The 22,330-nt window shown below is 34.5% G+C and overlaps 2 protein-coding genes across 6 annotated transcripts in view; one reads left to right on the top strand and one right to left on the bottom strand.

Annotated features, from left to right (window-relative positions):
- kuz (zinc-dependent metalloprotease kuz) overlaps positions 1-22,330 on the top strand; it is a 274,041-nt gene that overhangs the window by 205,693 nt on the left and 46,018 nt on the right. For all 5 annotated transcript variants that reach the window (XR_016196388.1, XR_016196387.1, XR_016196389.1 and 2 more), the window contains exons 4-5: positions 21,202-21,398; positions 21,457-21,979. Coding sequence is in view for 2 of the 5 variants with exons in the window: in XM_089257268.1 (XP_089113394.1) it covers positions 21,202-21,398; positions 21,457-21,979 (720 nt within the window). In the remaining 3 variants the exon portion in view is untranslated. The remainder of the gene's footprint in view (positions 1-21,201; positions 21,399-21,456; positions 21,980-22,330) is intronic.
- Positions 11,345-22,330, bottom strand: part of DIP-kappa (Dpr-interacting protein kappa) — a 200,391-nt gene continuing 189,405 nt past the window's right edge. The window contains exon 14 of the transcript XR_016196390.1: positions 11,345-11,362. The gene's annotated coding sequence lies outside the window, so the exon portion shown is untranslated. The remainder of the gene's footprint in view (positions 11,363-22,330) is intronic.

Consider the following 22,330-nt stretch of genomic DNA (forward strand, 5'->3'; position numbering starts at 1 on the left):
GCGTTACGCTATTTCCGTAATCAATGGAGCTGCAATCGAATGGACAGAGCTGCGTGGCTGCTGGGCTGCTCTTTATGGCTGCGGAATATCCTGCTAGACAATGAATGGACTTTGGCAGATAGACACCCACAGGCAGGGAGAGAGAAATAGAGAGCATGAGCGAGATGGAGATAGAGGACGAGAGAAAGGACAACTGGTGTGGCAGTAATTGGGCATTGAGTAGTTTCGGTAGCAGGGCGGGGGCGTGTGCCGGATGTGGCCGAAGCGTAACAATTATGGACACGGGATCCACCCTAAAAATGTAACGTAACCAGCACTAATTGCTTGACTAGTTAGCATTTGGCTGCAGAAGTTTTCCATTTTTTCACCATTTCCTTTTATTCCCGTCGTCCTCTTTTTGCTAGCAAATTGAAATATTGATTGAGTTATTTTTGGGGCCCGCCAGCTGTAAAACGGAAAGCGGCAAAAATTCATTAAGCATTAGGGTCGATTGTCCGCAATGATTAAAGATTCAATGTTTAGATATTCAACGAGGTGTTGTTATGCTCTGTGTAAGGATATTCAACTGAAATGAATAATACGTCTGAAGTGGTGCAGCAGAACTTTATGAATATTTTATGTTCATTGCTTGTATTTTGTAATAAATACAAGTTTTTCCTTTTTTAAATTTTTGCTCCTTAATAAATATTTTTAAAACATAAAATTTATTTCAAGATCATTTTGAATTAGGTATTCATCCGTATTAAACAACTTGACGTAGATTACAAAAAATTCTTAATGTAATTCTATTTTCTTAATATTTCATGTCACAATTTGTTTCGGTTGGTATTGTTCTTATAATACAAATAAATGATATCTCTTTATATCATAAAAAAATAATTTTTTTAGATATATAACTATGGATATTTAATATTTTTATATTAAAACTTTAAGATATAAATTCCATGCAGATAAAATTTGCCATTTACATGTAAATAATAATAATATAATATTATATATAATAATAATTTTATTGTTATAAATTAAAACTAATTTATTTATTCTTCATTTTTTTTATTGTATTATCTCATCATCTAAAATTTAAAAATTTGTATATGTATTTATTTGTTTTTATTTTTTAAAATGAATCTATCAAATTGTGTATTTTGGGATAAAAAGCAGCTGCCCTTAACCGCAAAAGCCACACGTCTACACCCAAACATATATTCACACACATACACACACACATAAAGACAGTCACAACATACTTTTATGCTAATACCATTTAGTATGTTGCTTGCGGGTCTTTTAGTAGATGCCGTTGTTTCCGACGCCCAAATGTAGGCAAATGTTTTGTTTTTCTGTTATCTCAACATTTTGCACGAGTCACGCCCATAATCCATAAGTTAAACTTACAGCTCTGAAGTGGGTGTGTGTGTGTGTGTGTGTGTGTTTGCTTTTTGCATGTATATGTGGTCGCTAACTGTGTCTGTTTAACCCGCATGAAGACGCGCCCCAACGCCCATTCATGTCCCGCTGCGGTTTGTTTGGCCAGCAAATAAACAAAGTGCATGGTTGGCAGCCAAAAAAAAGAAAACAAAAACTGAACCAGAACCAGAACCGAAAACCAGCATCAGAAGCAGAACCAGAAACCCAAATCGCACGCTTCGGCTCTAAAGGGTTAAAGTGGCTTTAAACGACGGCCTGGAGATTGGGCGAGCGTCTGCCTTGGGGCGTGTCCCCGTGTATCTGTGGTAAAGACAGAGAGAGAGAGGGAGGGGAAAAAGAGGCGTGTTTTTGTTAACAATTTATGATTATTTTTACTTGCTCCATGCGCCTCTTTACTGTGCCCTCTATGCACCCTCCATTCCGATTTGCTTGTCCAACCACTGACCCGCATTTAAATCTGAAAAAAAAAAAAACATACCAGAAAGACTCGCAAAAAGGTTAAAGGTCCTTTCGGGGTCTAAGTCTGGCAAAATATATTTTTGCATAAATAGAAATTTTTCGTTTAGCCGCATTCGAGCAGACGCCATTTGCCGCTGATGATGTGCTAATCCTGACGCACGAAAATTGCTCATACGCCACGCTAGCCGGACTCTGTGTGCGTGTGTGTGTGTGTGTGCATGCATGTGTCTGTGGCCTTCTTTCGGCCAGGCGCAAGGACAGGTCAAGTGGGCGCCGCAACCACATAATCATTTCGATTGAATGTGTTTTTTATGATGACTTTGTTTGCAACATTTTACGATTTGCCTGAGGTGCTTAAGAAAACATTGTGATCGCATATTAAAGAGCGATAGCGATGTCGGTTACGGAAAATTGACGTAAATAAAACTCTGCGCAGCCATATAAAGTGAGCAAAATAAGTTTTTACTGCAATGGGAACAAAAATAAAATGCATTAGGAATATATAAGATAATGTATGTATATTGATAAATAGATAAATATATTAGTATATAATTGTATATAAATATATAGAAGTTATTAATTTTTTTAAATGAAAAGAAAAGTAAAAAAAAAAAAAAAAAATTATAATTAACTTTTGAATGATAGATTGTAATATAATTTGCTTATATCAATCATACATTTTTTTAAATATAATAAAAAATATATCAAATTAAAAACAAAATTGTAATAAATTAACAAGATTTAACCGAATAAAAAAGTTATGAAATAAAACAAAAAATAATGCTGTAATTAAGTAATACATGAAATAAAAAGAAAAGATGAAATAATATGATAAAAAAAAAAATAAAAATAAAATAATGTTAATAAAAACATATTGCAAAATAAACACAAAAAAAAAATGAGTCAATTACCAAAAATATGCACATGTTTAAAATTAAAAAAAAAATAAATTTGTTATTTAATATAAATTATAATGATTAATAATTAAATTTTAAAACTTTTCAAGAAAAAAATACATAATGGAAAAATATTCGTAAATAGAAATATAATCACCTATTCAAAATATATATAAAAAGTACTGTAACTTAGTTTAATTACAGTTTTATTCAATGTTTATTTTCTTAGTAACAAAAATCAACATCAATTAGTATTCCAAGGACGCAAGATAAAGAGTGTAGTGAAAATCAAAAGAGCATTTGAATTTATTTGAAATTTCTGAATGTACACTTTGGCCAAAATGCGAAATTAATCTAATTAAGTTGCAAGCTAAAACGGTTGAGTGTGCATTCGAGTTGATGCACGTCAGAGACTTTGTCAAGTAATTGAATTATTTCATTTGAAAGAATCGTTCTGGTGCATAGACGAAATTGTGAGCGTTTGCCACAAGAGAAGACAATTTGCACATAAGTCATGTCAAATGCTGAAATGTAATAACAGTTTGTGAATGTAATTTATTTAGATATGCAATTCATTTCAATTTAGAATTTGAAAACATCATAAGACAGGAAAAATTTAATTAATTTCAACTTGTGAATGGAGACGCAAATATCTCAACACTAATTTGTAACGTGTTTTGGCCAGGCTGATTCCCTAGTCAGCCTGGCCAACATAGCCAGCCAGCTGCTGCTCTGTTGATTATGTCTAATAATTTTTGATTGCTTTCCAGCAGGCAGAAATTCATTAAATATTGATTAGAGATATGCCATGATAACACGCGCACACACACATACACATAGACAGGCCATGGCCTGCAGCCTGGTCAAATTATATAAATACCAAGCGAGAATGCAGGATGCATGATAATATCAAATATTCTGTAGCTCGTACTAGATTTGCTAAACGCTGCTGTTAATTGCAATTTAAGCTTTTGGCATTTTCCACATTTTCAAATATATATTCATATATATGTATATACATACATATGTATGTCCTCGTTGTCCTTGTCATATTTGCATTTGCTATTTTCACAGCTGGCAATGCAAGTGCAATTTGCTGTCGCCTTCCAACTATTTGCGGGCTATTTGTTTTTTCTTCTTCCTCTTCTCGTTCTCTCTTGCTGCTGCTGCTGCTGCTGCTGTCTCCGGCCGTGTCAATTACTTGTTAGATAAATTCCTTAAATTTCTGCTAAATGAAATGCAATGCTGTTATTTCCGTTTATTCGCTTGAGATTTCCGCAAATATATTTAACTCTTAGACTCTCTGCCTGTGTGTGTTTGTGTGTGTTTGATTTTGTTTTTGTAATTTTGCATTTGATCAGCCAAGGGCGTCTTAGCAAATTCCTTAGCTCTAGTCCCTGCTGATAGTCGTCTTAAGCCATTTGATGGGATTTGTTTTAAATGCCATTTGGCTGCTTGCAGAATACGTTCTTCGATTGGTTTTTGCTTTACGTATATTCATATTGTTTTTGTTTTTGCACAATTTGCATCCGACATGACATTTATTATATTGCGCTGTCATCTAAAGCCTAAATGAATTAAATATTGGAATATTACAGTGTTTTTCTTTTCATTTGTCTATTTAACAGCTTGTCTGAAGCTTAAGCTGTTTAATTTCGTATTTCATTAAATAGTTTATTATTCGTGATAATGTCGAGAAAGCGATTAACTATTTAAAATTTGAGTTGATTGTTCTTTGTTGTTTGCATATGAAACTAATGTATTTGTAGATGCATTAAATATATTGGTTCGTCTTTTGTGTGGATAAACAGCTTAATAAATTTCCAATCATTGGAAATTACAGTAATTTTATGCAGAAAACTGACAGCTTGGTTATTAAACATTTGAATATTTCATATTTATATTGTATATGAAGAGCTTTTAATTAGTTAAATAAATATATCTGGCTAGTCTCAAACTTATTTTCTATGAAACTATCAACAATCGAACTGAAATATTAAGATTTTCTTAATTACTTGAGATTAAGTCTAGATAAAACCCGTTGAATATAGGCCACAATTGCTTAAATAACAGCAGTTTAGTAGTGTATATTCAATTAGAATATACCCTCACTGCTCTACTATACATATATAAAATATATATTTTAGAATTGACGAAGCTCTCCGACAAGTGCACTCACACCTTATGCGATCTATTTTAGAAAAGAACATAAATTTAAAATATTATGTCTGCAGCTCTAATAAATTTCGAGATCGCAGCATATAAAAAATATACAGAAGAAGCTTTTGCTTCAGAAAAATTTACAATTGCAAATATACTCCACTGAGACTGAGGATAAAATTCAGAAGTAATATAATATATAGATATGAATATCGTATACACATTTATCTGTCCTTTGACATCTATTTATTTAGTATTTAGCATGTGCTCTGACATGCATTGTAAATTAACGACTATAACATGAAATTTAACAGAAGCATTTGCCCTGAACTCCTTGTATAAAAATGGAATTAAAAACACAATTGTATATTGTTTATAATTTGTCCGAGTTTTATTTAATTCTGAACTTAGGTATTATATTTCATTTTCACTTGGCATTTCTGTAACACATATGCTGGCACAAAGCAACGGCAAACTTTTAATGAAACTCTATTACTGTTCAGTGTCTAACATTGCAAAGTGAGCCAAAGCAATTAGTAAGCTTGACATTTGGAATGAAATCTGTGCCTGCCATTGTATGGCATTTATGTAACATTTTCTGCTCGTTTTCAACAGTTGTTGTTCATATGCATGCAAATTGAAAAATCTCGGTCAATAAGCATAATAATACGCTGGCTGTGTAGCTAACAGCAGTTGGGGTAAAAAGGACAAAGCGTTGACAAACCAAATACGCACTTAAAATGAAATTCACACACACACACACGCACACACACAGTGAAACTGTCGTAGCGTACTGCAACAGTCGCCATTTTCATTCTGATTTCATGCCATGCCATGTTAACTGCTGTGAGTGGAGTTGGGGTTGGCGTTGGGGTTTTGGGGGGTGGTTGGGTTGCGGGTGGCTGTTTGGGTTAGCCAAAACGTCGCTTGCATACAAAGCACAACATAAATTCAATATAATAAACATGTGAAGTCCAACAAGAGAGAGTGAGAGAGAGGAGGGGGTGAGGGGTTGAGAGACAGTGGAAGAGCTAACTACTCCGCAACGCCATCAGAAATGCTTAACAATTGCAATTGGCTAAACAATAACATGGCAAGCCTTGCTTCCACTCCTGTCGCTGCTGACCCAGTTAAGCGTTCTTCTTTTTTCTCGCTATACGCTCTATGTGTTTACTTAGTTTTAGTTTATTGTAATACACACACACACCCACACACATTCATATAAATATATGTATATAGATTTATCTAGTTCGCCCTGCTGATAGATGTGGCGTGAGACTCTTCGCTTTGCTTTAAACTCAAGTTTTCAGCCGCCCCAAGTCGAGCAGCTCTGTCTCTGTCTGTTGTGTGGTTCTTCGAAGTGAAATTGCTTGTAATGCATTACAAGGCAAAAAACTTTTCTATTGCCTGCGCCCACTCTTGCTAAGCATTTGTCTGTCCGTCCGTCCGTCCGTTCGTTCGTCCGCCCGGCCATCCTGTGTCGCATTTACTTATTTTGAAACGGCTTTGTCGCCAGCCAGCCAACTCTCGCCTGCAGTTCGCCTATAGTTTTCCCTGCTTGCGAGCAAACCAATTTTGGTTTCGAGCTTCAAGTTTAGTTCTGTCAGATTATTGGCTGGTTTATGCCTTCGACTCGAGCTCCCCCTTTGGCGTTGTCTCCTGTCTGCCCTCGTGGCGTTATCTCTCGATATGCAGCTTTCGACTTTGTCTATTTCGGCTTCTACTTCGTTTTCTTCTTTCTCTTCCCATTTTTTTTAAGTTTGTTGGTCAACTTTGTCTTGATTATTTTGCGACGTCAATGCTGGACAAAGTTTTGCCGCTCAGCTCTGTGCGAATTTAATATGGTAATTATTTGTGACCGAAGCGAACGAGCCAACAGTGTATTGCAGTCTGCGTTAAGACTGCAATTTGTTGGTTTTTAAGTCAATTGGCTATTAAGGGCTAACACAGACTAATGGCCCACGGCGTGTGTGAGTGTAAGTGTGTACACATGTATTTGTACATCGATTAAGACTGCGAAGCAATAAGCTGCTTTCATTCACTCAAAAGTTCGTTGACACTGAAACTGACTTCAATTACGTTTTATTCAACTAAGAATATTTCGTTCGTCTAACTTCATTAAGTTTTGTCAAATTGAATTTCTAAGAAAAACAAGTTTTTATTATTTAACTGTTCTTAATTTAGTCTATAATTAACGCACTTATTTTACAAAAAAATGTCTTAGAGCAATTTTTTCAGTTACTTTAATAAATTTGAAAGCTCAAATGAAAAATGATGTATACAAGTTAAGTAATTATTTATTTATTTCCTTGATAAAATTTTATAATTTATTTTGAATAAAATAATTGAATGGATTCTGCAATATTTAAATTTTTAAAAGACAAATTTTTTTACTAGTATATTTATTTTTTATTTGATACAAGAATTTCTTTGCAGGAATACTTTCACAAATTTTAATTTTAACAACTTTGTGCATGTTCTTTTTCTTTATGCATGTTCAATATTTTTGGTATAAACGAATCCAGCTGAAGGTTCATCTAATTATATATTCAAGTAGATTTTTTCAATACTTATTTATTTATATATTTTTGTTTATTTAATTATATTTTGTTATATTATTTTTTTCGCTGTTTTTTTTTTGTAATAAAAAAAAAATGATTTAGTAACTTGATAAAAAAATATTTGAAATAAGAGTATGTATATAGTTTTTACTTATTATCAAAAAGTAAGAATTTATTTAAATACATGTGCTTAAATGAATGATGAAACGAAAAAAAAAGAGCAAAGTATTTTCTCGAATATATATATTTCTTAACTCTTCTCTTGCATGTAATTTAATCATATTTGAGCTTCTACTTAACTGAGACGTGCCTCGTTTAACCTCGGGTTTGATCACAGCGCGCAATCGATTATTTTCTTTACTTATCTTTTTATTTTCTTTTCTAATGGAATATTATGTGAACTTGTGTGGGTTGTGTCAGTTGTTAATAAGTAAATTGAAGCAAGTTGGCAGCGTTTCAGTCATGTTTATGCAAATTGACAGGCAGAGCGCCTAATGGCAAAATGCTCTCAACCAGCCAGCCAGCCAGCCAGCCAGCCAGCTAGCTAGGCAGCTATAAAGCCCCAGCACAGGCTGATGCACAGTCGCCCTGTCTAATTTGCATGTTGGCCCGCAATGTGCCACGCCTACAAACCAAACCAAACCAACCAACCACCGGGAACCCCATCAAAATCTCCTGCCACTCCATCAGGCAACCCAATTTTCAAAATTTCACACACTTAGTCAGGCAGCACTTGAGCGGCTTATTAACTAAGCGCGGCGTTAACCGAAAAATGCTTTTAAATGTTTCGCTCGCGTATGCGTGATGTAATGCTGTTGGGTGCCTGCGGAATATAACGCATACGCTTCGATACCCAGCACTCATTACTCATTACGCATACGCCGTATAATCCGCTGATTGCTCTGCTCATCCTGCCGCTGTCACATATATATATATATATATGTTTGTAAGTATATATATATATTTTTTTCTCTTCTTATGCACTTTGACAAAGTTTTTGATGCTGACATCTAATTTTGTTATCACAAATTTCTACATGTGGTAAACAGAAAAGGCAGAAAAATAATAAGAAAGAAGAAGGAAAAATATGCGGCTGGCAGTCAGTTGAGAGCCCTGAAAAACACATTATCGAAATGAATTTTTGGCCTAAAACAGCGGCAGCCCAAAACAAGAAGCATAAACAAGTCTTAAACACTGTTCGGGCTGGGCGTGCGGTCTAACGGCCCCGCATCAGCTGCCATAAATACTAGAAATATGTTGGCTGACAAGCACACAAACAGGACGCACACAGAATGGCACATACATACACACACTCGCACATCCAAAAAGGCTTACACATTTGCTGTACAAGTACTTTTCAGCTTTAATTCCAATGCGGCCAACATAAAAAACTACAATGCAGTCAAATAAAATGCTAGCAAAAGACTTAAAAAGAATGGAGGATTTTTGATAGAGGTTGGTAGAGGATATTACATATAAGGGGGAGTAATGAAAGTGCTAGGATTTATTTTAATACACATTAACATATTATATACTAATATTTGTTGCCGTTATTTGTTTGCAAATCTCTTGTGAAAATACTTTACTATTTTTAGTATATATAATTAATATAAATGAATTTAGAATATTCAATAATAATATTTATACTTTGTTTTTTTGCATTTAACAAAAAATAAACAATGCATTTATAAAATCTTATTTGTATAAAATAGCACATCATCTTAAAAATATATTTTTACAATTTGTATTATAAGAAAATACTAATTACAGTAATAAAATTATAATAATAATAATAATAATAATATTTAAAAAAAACATACACTGAATTATAATAAAAAAAAAATTAAATAAATTAGTTAAACATGCATTAAATAAACAGAATTAAAAATATACTTTAAAAAAGAAAAATTAATTTGTAATCCGTCTAAGCATCTAGCAGTCGAGTTCTTTCATTTTCTCTTTGGTGTTTTCGTTATTTATTTTTGGTGCTTTTCCCTTTTTGTGTTGTCGTTGTTTTTTATACATTCTTGCCTACATATGGCTTTAATTCCTTTGTTGTTTTTCCTTTTTGATTTTCATTTAAGCTGATTTACTTTGCACGGCAGCTGAAAATTGTGCTTTGTTGTTTGTTCGTTTGCTTCTGTTGTTGTCTGGCGGCGAAAATTGCTGTAATTGAGTTGTGAAAATGTTTTTCATTCACAATTTATTTACAGTTAATTTATTCAAAGTGACAAAAAGGTAAACAAATTCACATGCATATACAGATATTTTGTATATATGTATAAATGTATGTAAGCCTATTTTTAATTACGTCCACCAATTAATAAAGAAATCAGAAATTACAAATGATGTCAATAAATCTCATAGAATGGCAAATATAAATATCTATGGGCATGAAAATAATTAAAATTAAAGAAATGAACAACAACACAGAAATAAATGTTGTATAACTGGAATATATAAAGATAAATTTAAATATATAAAAGGAATTTAATGCGATTAATCTGTAAATGAAATAAATCATATAGAAATATTTGAGTAACATATAAAAATAAAATTTAAAATTTTAAAAAAATTAGACTACATATTTAAATTACTCTTTAAAATATGTGACTTTATAAATAATAATATGAATCAATAAATGATTATAATAATAATTGAAATTAAGAAATAATATAAATAAATAATAATAATTATCACAATGTATTAAAACGAAGTTGAGTATGGAATAATTACCTACAAATATTAAATAATATTTTTCATGGAAGTAAGAAAAAAAAACCTGACTGTTAACTTGATATAATCAATAATTAAGTGATTAATAATTTATTAATTGTAAAACATTTTCTTTTATTTCTAAAGACAAACCAGTTTTTTTTTTTACTCTACAGAGTTTTGTTTTGTTTTATAGTTATGTGAATTTGTCGCCTGTTTTTGCTCGCAACTTGTTTACTTTATATCTGAACAAACTTTTGCACAACAAGCTAACAATTAATGAACCTGGCTAATATGGCGCCTTAAAGGTTTTCGGCCAAGTGAATTGAACGTCGCAGACGTGGGCTATGTAGCCTACATATACTATGTATATAGAGTGGCAGAAGCGCGGCAGCTGTGCAGCAGAGCTTAGGCATTTGCCATTGGATTTTATGTTTAAGCTGCGTACAAATTGGGCAGCTCAAAGCAGCAAAACCCTGTCTTCAAAGCACACACACACACACACTCAGAGAGAGAGAGAGAGAGGCACACATGGACATGTGTGAGGCAGCTTGATGTTGCATTAGTTTGGGGTTATCCCACAGGCAGGCTGGGCTGAGCTGAGCCGAGCCGAGCCGTGTTGGCTATACGCCCACAGTAGAAGCAGCAGCAGCAGCTGCTAATGTGTCTTTGTCTATGGCTTTGTGTATGCGAGTATGTATTTATATACGTATACATGTGTCCATGCATACACATATGCATAAGTGTATGTATATGCAATGCTTTGCTGTTGTAATTGCTGCCATTACAGCAGCCTGTTTGTTTGTGTTGCTTGTGTTGTTGCTGTTGCCTTTAAGCTAAAGACTTAATACGCTTTGCCCGCAACAGACGGGGAGAGTGGGTGGCTGGCAGAGCGAGAGAGAGAGAGAGGGAGCGTGTGCAGAAATGAGACAGAAATTATGCACAAAAAGCGAAAATAAAAGTTAAATCAGTGCAAGTACTAGCTGTTGCTGTTGCTGTTGCTGATGAGCTCGAAAGCACATGGCTGTGAAAGTGGAATGGAACATTTACATGCAAAAAATATATAAACACACTTGTATGTATGTGTATGTGTCTGCTTTCAGTATATAAAAGTCTTTTGTCAGTTGCTTACATATTTTGGTCCTTGCTGACTTTGCAATTTGCGTGCTTTTTAAGAAGGTTTTTCAAATTATGCACCTTACAGAGGGAAACACCCGCATCGCACCTTGATTCGCTTAGCTGTTGTTGTGTTTGTGAACTTGTAGATTGTATGCAGCTTACGCTGAAGTGCAAACAATGTCAACATCCAATTTTTACCTGAACGCAATTTGCCAGTTTACGGCAAAGGACACATTAAAAATTGAAAATCCTGGTGAACGAACAACAACTTTTTTCAAGGGCTGTGAAATGTAATTTTGACAGCAGGTAGCAACTGACATTGAAAATGGAATGATGTGGAGTATGTACACGCATTCATGTTTATTATAATTTATGGCATAATTGGAATAAATTTACGAACTTTGGGGCATATGTAAATAATATGGAATTAAAAATGATGTGAATTTGATGTGAAACAATTTGGTATTGACAGGGGAATATTTACGCTGTATCATAGCGCCAACTAGTCTAATATGGAATCGAAACAGCCCAATGATGTTAATATGTAAAGTGCAACAATATGGAATTGGAACAAACGAACGTTTAGAGCGGGTGTGAGTTGAGTTGGCATCACAATATTAGGGAACGATTGAAATTGGAACAAGCTTTAAGTATCAGTAGATTTAAATGAGGAAGACAGTAAATTTGCAATAAATATACTTAAAGCACTTTGTAGGAACTATACAGACTTGATATTAAATGGAATTGGAACAAGATTTCAATTTTGTAATATGGAATATAGCTATCGAAAATTATACAAATTACAAATATATCGTGTTTTTCTCTTCGACAATACCAGCTGAAACAATTGATATATGGAATAAAAACTTATGTTAAAATTATAAAATAATATTTTATTTTCTTTGTGTGAAAAGTCTCAGTTTAGTTGGCAGTAGAACACCAAAATCCGTCTCTCTCTCTCTTTTGCTGTCTGTCACTCTCTTCCTCCCACGCTTCTTCTCTCTCAGCAGTTTGAAGTGTATTAATTTCTTACAAAATGGCGCCTCGTCATAAATCACCGACTGAGTACCCTTTATTTATTTAAAAGTTTTCCTTCCGATTCAATTCACTTCTTTAGCCCACTCTGGAGAGTCTTTTCGAAATGTACTTCAATTATTGGGCGCGTGCGTAAGGTTGGCAGCTCCATCAATTTACATGTAAATCAACTGAAGTCGAAGGAGCTAAAAAAAAGAAAGGAAAAAAAAATTGAAAATAAATATAAGAATGCATAAGGAAAACGTAGGAATCAATTGATTCATTTTCATTGCACGAAATTCTGAAGTTGAAGCAACATTTTCAACTGATTGGATGTGTTTTCATTTTCCATCTACTTCTTCGGCAGCAGCAGGAAAAAAGTTAAATCGAAACGAAATCAAAAATAAACCGCAATTGAAATGGCTGAAGCAAACGGAAACGGGGAAAACGAGAACAGATGGAAAGCAAATTATAAGCCAAATGCTAGCGAAATTATTTTAAATGAAAATGGAAAAATTTGGAAAGAGAAAATGGAAATGAAAACACAACTTGAAATCGTACGACTGCTAAAACGTTTTAAAGCTTCTCCAAATTGTTGGCAAATAAATATAAATTTTATTTTGGTTTAATTTCAATTTAAGCTGGATTTTTTTTACAGCTTCGTTTGTTATTGAGCTTAGTTTGTTTTTCGTTTTTTGCTATTTTTATTTAAACTTTTGACGCTGATGAAATGATTGCAGTGGAACGTGATTTATTGCACTTTTCTTAGATTTTATTTGACAAGCTTTCGTGCGGTTTTTTCCAGCGCTACAGCAGCGCTGCGGCTGCGGTCAATCCACCCACCCTACACAATCGCACCCTCCCGCTCACTCTCTTTCTCTTTGTCGCTCTCTCTCTCTCTCTTTGTCTCTCATTCTAACTGCAAAGTTCACGAACTGCGTACGAAACTCTCCTGTTGTATTTACGTTAGGGGCCTGTCTAGTTGAGCTGAGGTCCTGTCTAAAAAGCGACTGGAAAATTCGTCATAAAATATGGAAGATATGGAAGCTTGAAGTGAATTAAAGAAATTCTTCAATATTTCCAATGAAATCCATCAAAACACTTTTTAAATGCTTTATTGAGTATTTAACAAACAACATAAAAGCCTCTCATAACTTCTAAAAGCCGTAAGCATATTAGAAACACATCAAAAATTGATATACCACAAACAAACAAGCAAAGAGAAAAACAGTTTTAAATTGCCAACAAGGCAGGACGACGCAGCAGAGCCCAGTGCCCACATCATCCATCATCCAACTTCAGACTGTAAAAAGGCCAAGCAAAAACTGAAACTCAATGCAATGTCGGATGCTGGAATGATGATTTTCTGATGTCAGAGTGAGTCTGAGTAGGGCGAGTGAGAGAGGGACGAAGCAGCGGTGCAAGAGCAGCAGGGGGAGGCAAGTCTTATCTAAAACGTGGCGTACTGGAAAAGTGCAGCAGCAAAGCAGGCAGCGCTCAAAGTGAAATCAGCTTAACGAGATTGCACACACAGTCGCACACAGACATACGCTCTGTTAGACACACACAGAGGCACACACACACACACACACTGACAGCCTTAAGCCTATCAATCAAAATGAGCATATAACCACCCAAAACGCTGACCTAAAGCTTAAAATATTCAAGTTGATCGCATTTGAGCCCATTTTGAGCGAGCTACTGCAACCAAATTGAATCATCATTTTAATATGCGAGCAAGCAGTTGATGCCCAGAAAACTATAAATTCTCCTCTGCATATGACACATATACACTCCCCCACACACGCACACGCATGCAGCGACAAATGTTTAAGCGCGAACAGCGGTCAAAATTCGAACGTATTAAATGCTCGTTTTGACAGACCCCGAACCCAATGTTGGATCGTTTAGGGCATCAAGAATTGTGGCTTAATGGAATTTCAATGAGCCATTAGATTGATGCGGAAGCTAAAATTTGCAAAACATTATATAATCATTAATTAATGATTAACTGAAATTGAGAGAATTCAAACTTTATTTTGTAATCTACTGTATTTTTTAGAATTTATATATATATTATATTATATATTATATTTCATATTAAATTATATATTAATATATGTATGTGTAAATCTAGAATTTTTTGTTATTTTTCTTCATCACTAAAAGAAAATTTAAGTCTAATGAATTATTAATTTTCAATTCAGAAATTTAATATTTTATCTCGTAATCAACAGCATTTTCTTTCTATATATTTTAATATTAATATTAATTTTTTTTTGTCAGCTGAATTTTTAGTATCTATGTATTAATGCAGTATAGCAAGTTTTTTTGAGATAAATGCTTTCACTAAATATTCATGAAATTGAGCTAACGAATTATTTTTAGCCCTACGAAACTGTAAATGCATAAAGTCGTAGTGCTTATATTTCTAGAACAGTATATACTTAAGATTGAGTCTAATGCCTACCATCGTACGAGTTACGCACTTCCGCCTCAGGCCCAAGAACAAGCTCTGTGTATGTATGTGTTTTTCATTGTGTCAGCTGATTGAACATTTTTCAATCAACTGTGCGCAGCAGTCGGCGCCTCCAGCAGCTAATTTGAGTGCCAAAAAGAGCCGACGAGAGAAGCAATTGAAGGCGTTTGCTCATCGAGATCTCTGCCAAACTGGTTTGCTTCCTAATAGTTTTTCTCGGCTATCGATGACTAAAGCGAACCACCAACAAATGAAAGCGAAAGAGAGAGCAAGAAGAGAGAGAGAGAGAGACTGAAGAGACATGACAAGGAAAAAAGAAAAGTTGTTTGCCGTAAAAGTCGGGCAATTGCCGGGCCATGGCTATTCGTAGTTGGTTTTCATTTGCTTGGCTCCGATGTTGGTCAAACGCTTTGCCATATTCAATTTTTTCTTCTCTCATCTTCACTGATTTTTTTTTTTGCACTCGCTGCAGTTAATAGCGAAAGTCGTTTTCAGCTCGTTTCTTATGTGGGCCAAATGTGCAGCTGCTAGCTACAAGCTCTAGCCAAAAAACAGGAAAAGAAATGGGCCAACACACCGAAAGAACTAGGCAACAGGCTAGACTCAAACAGCAGCTGTGATAAGATATATATAACGTATATACATATATATTTATATATAATATATACTTGGGCCAGCTCCAAAGTTTATTTGATAAATGGTTTCACTTGTGGCACTGACTGCGATACTTCGAACTTTTTGCGTTGGATTGAGGTTTAGATATAATTTATATAATATTAAATTGTTGTCTAAATTGTTATTGATGTCCATCACATTTGGGCTGACAAGAATATAATAATAATATTACTAAATAAATCATATTCGAATTTTTATATATATTTCTTATGGTCAAATTAAGATTGTTTTTTTTTTAATTTATGTTTACTTTCTCCAAAAACTAAAAGAAATATATGTGAGTCAAATTAAGTAAAATTAAAATTAAATAACAAAAAAATATTACAAACTAATTATATTTTTAATTAAATACATATTTCTAAAAATACTAATACTAACAAAATTTAAATAAAATAATAATAATATTGGTAAACATAAAAATAGCAAAAAATAAATTGCAAATACGAAATTTAATTTAATTATTAGCATTTTTTAATGTTGTCAAATTTATGTAATTAATAAATCAACTATTGAAATAATGCTATATTTTAAGGAGACGACAACGTGTTGAGCTCTGTGTTTAATAAGTTAAAGTACAAATAAGTAGCATGCTATTTGAGCTTTATTCATATTTACTTGGTACACCAAATACAAATATACATATATGTAGTTACAGGATTTGCTTAAATATTCTGTTTAATTACCTCTCTATCTATCATCTATCTATCTATCTCTCTTGCACCCTCACTCACAAACAATTTACTGTTTGCTTTAAATTATTTCTCTATTTTGCTCCACTGGGGGAATCATCTTCCATTTTGTTGGCATTCATTTTGAGGGCTCATCGCCATAAACGTCACCCCCCAACCCTACCCTCAACACCAACAGCAGCCCCTTTTCGCATTTTGCTTTTTTTTTGTGTATTTTTCATGATTTTGGCGCATTTTAAGTAATTAAAATTCCTCAGTGATGGCAAATGCATATTTGCCATTCTCCCTCGCTATCTCTCTCAGTTTTCTTTCTCTCTCTCTGTCTCCCTTTCTGCATGTATTTCGAACTGAATGTACAATTGTGTATGTATTTGAAAATGTGTCTGCATTTGTGTATAATTTGTATCTGTGCTTTGACCGCAGCTATTCTGACTTTATTCTCATTTTCCTATCGATTTTTGTGGTTTTTTGAACGCAATTAACCTTCTGGCTCTGAGCTCTGGGCTCTGGGCTCTGCCTCTTAGTTTCCTCTGAATATTCCCCAACTTTTTGGCCAGATGAGCAAATTGTAGTACTAGACGTCGTTGTTGTTACTGTTACTGTTGCTGTTGCTGCAGGGAAGTTTTCTCTAGCTGTCGACTTGTGTCAATTTTTCATTTGTATTTACTTTTGCTAATCCTTGCCAATAATTTGCTGTGGTTCTGGGCTCTTCATCGCCCTAGTCGATGAACTCTGTTAAATTTGCTAACAAATATTTGCGGCATTCGGATTAGGCTCTCGGCACTCGACTCGACTTACTCTGAACTATTTCTGCAACGATTTTCAGGGAATTTGTGGTTTTCGTGGCTTTCGACATAAAACAACAAAGTATTAATTAAATCGAAATCGTTTTAATATCATTTGCTAGCAATTAATTACATTGGAGCCATCATCAAAGGCATGAAATCAAATTCAATTTAAGCAGCTTTTGATCTAGGGAATATATAGAAGAATAATTAAGAAAAAGTAAGCTTGAAATAAGCTTCTTATCTACCAAATGTATTAATCGATATTTTGTATTTCTTAAAGAACGAGTTTTCTCACTGGCGCTAAGTATAAACCTTTTTAAAATTATAAATAAGTTTACTTATTTAAATTATAAAAATATTTATATTATAAAAATAAATGTATTTATGTATATACATTTATTTTTTATTTGTAAGCGGCTTATTAATAAATAAAGAAATGATTTTAATAAATAAGTTACATTATATGGATGCACATTTAATATCGATAACTTTAGCTATAACTGCTTCTTTTTAAAAAATACTTTCAGGTAGATAATTTTTTGAAGCTGTTTCACAGTTTCTAACACTGTATAAATGTGGATATCAATGGTTTCTATTTAATTTAATCAACTTCATAATGCTCATAGTTTGTCAATATACATCAAGTAGTACGTCATGTCGATAAATGTCACCTAATATACTTTTCTCTCTTCGAAAAATGCGTAATAACTGATTAATTCCATGTTGATATTGATAGCTTATCTTACACTTTAATCATTATTTATCGATAACTTTGACACACTCGTAACCTCTCAAACTTTCGACAATTTCAAGCTAATAATCAAACTAGCACTAGAACATTTCCCATTACGCTCTTGTCAAGTGGCTTTTAGCAACTGCCTGTGTATGCGTAGCACGCCTATAAGTATCGCATAACAATCAGGCACATTTCAACGTACGTAAATCTTGGCGTAAACCCAATTCCGATTGCACAATCCCAACTCAAATCGGCTAGCCGCAATTTCAAATTAATTGAAGGCCGGAAATTGAAATACAACGTTCACGTTGGATGCTGTGCCAGCCAATCCTCGAATTCCCATTCTCCATGCGCCCAATCCCACGCTTCTCTCCCGTTTCGCCTCGCCCCAAATATCGTCTACCCTTTTGTGCAGCAACAATTTAAAAATACATGACAAACGCAGTGGAAATTGCAACAAACCAACGACAATCGTCTGAAATGCCCACAACAACAACAAAAACTACTACAACAACGACGACAACAATCATTGCCATTTGAGCTGCTGTTTCGTGATGTTGATGCGCTTAATACTTTTAACGTTTCATAGCATTTAATGGCCGGCAGTGAAATGGGCCTGAAAGCAACTGTGTGCCGGCCCTGTCCTGAGCACTTCAGTGCTCGCCTGTGTGTATGCAATGCATTTTCTTATAATGCAATTTACTCTTGCAGTTGCAGTTACTCGCCGCTGTCGTCCAGTACTGTTCGCAGTGCGCACTCATCCAGTGGGCGCTCCTGGCTGGGTGGGCGTGGCCTGTCGAACTTGAAGTGCAAGTGTAAAAGTGCCAAAGTGGAGCTTGTCCCTGGCACAAACACATATTTATTTTGGCAGATGGACTGGAAACCAAACCAGAAATGGCAGCACCCAAAGCAAACGAAACGAAATACACACAGAGGCACACGCACACACAGACATACACACGCACACACAGACATACACACGCACACACACACATATGTATGTCTGCTTTGCCAACAGCTTGTGCAACATTTTTAATGCATTTACAAACACACTTAATACACACGCACGCTCACGCATACACACACACACGTACGCACGCACACTCGCTCATAAATGCATTACTCGTGCGCATTTTGGGTCTCGCCTGTTGCCAGTTGCCGGTTGCCTTTGGCTTAAGTGTGGGCGTGCCCGATTGCCTAATGGACTGTTATGTCTTATACACATCCATATATATACATTATATTTGTGTGTGTGGAAGTCTGTTGAGAGCATATAACATACTGATTGGTTGACTAATACCTTAACAGCTTGTAAAGCAATCAGGAATTGTACAGCAACAGAGAAAGAAGGAAAATTGTCTGCGTTAAGGATATGACAAGCGGGCTTGGGGGTTATGTAAAACAAGTTATGTCTGATATAATCTTGGCAGTGATTGTATTCAAATGAAATGAGAAATATTGATAATATATAAATATATATATATATATGTACTTCATCCATATCTAATTGAAAACCATTTCCATTTCTTGACTCATTTCATTAAATTATTTAAGAACTAATTCAAAATAAATTTATATTTTTAAGATCTTTTAAAAAAAGAAAAAAAATATATACACATTTATATATAATTTTTATATAATATATGAAAACTAATTGACATATATTTAAAATATTAAAAAATAATATTATAATATCATAATAGAAACTTATAAATAAATACAAAAATACATTAATATTAAAAAGAAATATAATATATAAAATAATTCGAATTTTTAATAGACTTAATTTTTTATATTAATATAAAATATCCGCATATATTTTCATACAATTTATATTTCATGCAAAAAAAAAAAAAGAATATATAGTTTATTTATTTTTGTTTTAATTCTATTTTCTGTGGAATGAATATGGAATAATCAAATAATTTAATAATTTAATAAGCAGTTTATTTCTTTTTTATATATAACAAGTAAGAAGACTCTAGTCGAGACTGCTCGACTAGGAGATACCCTGAACCCTCCAAGCTGATATTCTTATCATTCTGCACTTCTCTTATGCACACACACATACATACACATGCATCCACCCTCACGCGCCCGCGCTCTGCTAACTGCGCAGTAAGCAGCGACTGCGCTTGGGCTGCGCTGCAGTGGGCAATAGTATGAAAATTTAAATTTAAAAGAGTTATCGCATGAGTTATCGAAAAAATAAAGCAAACTTGTACTGCGTATGGTATACAGGAGTATGCACACAAAATTTCAGCTCTGTAGCTCTTATATCTTCTGAGATCTCGGCGTTCATACGGACAGACGGACGGGCGGACAGACGAACGGGCGGACAGACGGACAGGGCTATATCGACTCAGCTCGTCGTGCTGATCAAGAATATATATACTTTATGGGGTCTGCGATGATTCCTTCTGCCTGTTACAAACTTTTTCACAAAACCATTATACCTTGATTTCCCATTTTCAATGGATTCAGGGTATAACAAGAAAGAAAGCTCTAGTCGAGACTGCTCGACTACAAGATCCCCTGAACCCTACAAGCAACTGATATTTCAAAAATAATTAGCAAACACACACGCACACACACACACGCATACATACAAATACACGCACACACACACGCATACAAACAAACACACGCATACACACACACTCACATATACAGGCGATTGCGCTTGGGTTGCGCTGCAGTGTTGGCAATATAATGAAAACTTATTTGTTGAATAATTTAATTTCTAGACGTACGATCGTAATGAAACTTTCAGAACGTAATCATAATGTTAAAATGTATGTGTATACCGAAGCTCAAGTCTCTAGTATTTGATATACGACTTTTACAAAGATGAGGGTGAGGGGTGGATTTAGGGGTGGGGGGTAAATTTTACCAAAAACCGAAATTGTATAAAATACATCTTTATATACATTTTAAATTTGGAGACTCTAGCTTGAAAGATGTAGGAGATATAATTATTTAAGTGATCTTCGATAAGGTTTTTTATCGGTAAAAAAGTATCGGAATGAGTTATCGTTTTTTAGTGATAAACTCGATATGCGCGTGATATATACGGACATTTTAAAAAAAAGTTGAAGTCTCTAGCTCTTATATCTTCTGAAATCGACGCGTTCATACATACGGACGGACGGACGGACGGACAGACAGACGGACAGGGCCAAATCGACTTAGCTTGTCGCCCTGATCAAGAATATATATACTTTGTGGGGTCTGCCACGCCTCCTTCAGCCTGTTACATACTTTTAACAAAACCATTATACCCTGATTTCCCATTTTCAATGGGTTCAGGGTATAAAAAAAAAGAAGGGCTTAAAATATAAAATAATTTGTTGTAACATTATAGAAATATTATATTCAACCTAATACCTAATACAATACAATACTCATTACAAATATATCAAAAATATATATTATAATAAAAATTCGTGTACTAATTACGAATGTTTCTTAACTCTTTACAGGTCACAAACGTCTCAACGAATACATATCCCACTATGAAACACTTAACTATGATCATGAGCACGTCAGAGCTAGTCACAATAGAGCGCGTCGATCGGTGACCAAAGATCATTTTGTATATATAAAATTTGCAGCACATGGAAAAGATTTCCATCTTAGATTAAAACGTGATTTAAATACATTTAGTGATAAGTTAGACGTGAGTATTGCAGAGGCCCCATTAATATATCATATATATATAATATAATATCTTTCAGTTTTATGATAACAACGGCCCCATTGATGTCTCAACGGATCATATCTATGAGGGCGATGTGATAGGGGATCGTAATAGTTATGTATTTGGTTCCATACACAATGGGGTATTCGAGGGTAAAATTATAACGGAACGTGATGCCTATTATGTTGAACATGCCAAACATTATTTTCCCACAAATCGGACAACGTCGGCGTCAGCGTCAACGACGACGTCGACGTCGACGTCAACGTCGATGCCGACGACAAAGACCACCGCAACAACATTAGCTCCAACAACAACGGGGTCCAATCTGACTAAAACTGCCATTGATAATAAGAGAGAAAACTTTATGAATCAAATTGGTGAAACAACAACAACAACAGCAAACACATTCCCAATGTATCCAACGGACAACAACACCAAACAGACAGAAGCAACAACAACAACAGCAACGACAAAGAGAAACGAGGATGAACTTGATTTCCACTCCATTATCTATAAGGAGTCGCATGTTGAGGATGCCTACGAGAATGTGCGCGAAGGTAAGTCAAATAAGAAAAGTGAAAAATGTTCACCGTTATTATGGAAGTGCAGAGACACGAGGGTTGGCAAAGGAGGGGGAAGCGGACGAGGGAGTGCATGGGGAGTCTGCTCAAAACTTTGTCATATGATTTATATGCTCTCCCTCTCCCTCTCACTCTCCTTCTGTGCCCCTCTATCTCTTTCATCCGCATCGACCTTGACAATATGTTTGATAACATTTCAGTTCGGCTTTTACGACAGCTGAGCAGTGTCCATTCCCCAAGTGTTTGCTAATAATTTTCTTGGTCCCCGCGTGTTCGCGGCCTCAACTTGTCAAAGAAAAAAGCGCAAAAACAAATAAAGATTGTCAC

This window comes from Drosophila navojoa, chromosome 3 (assembly GCF_054131105.1).
Source record: "Drosophila navojoa isolate 15081-1374.11 chromosome 3, UAZ_NAV_1.0, whole genome shotgun sequence".
Taxonomy (NCBI): domain Eukaryota; kingdom Metazoa; phylum Arthropoda; class Insecta; order Diptera; family Drosophilidae; genus Drosophila; species Drosophila navojoa.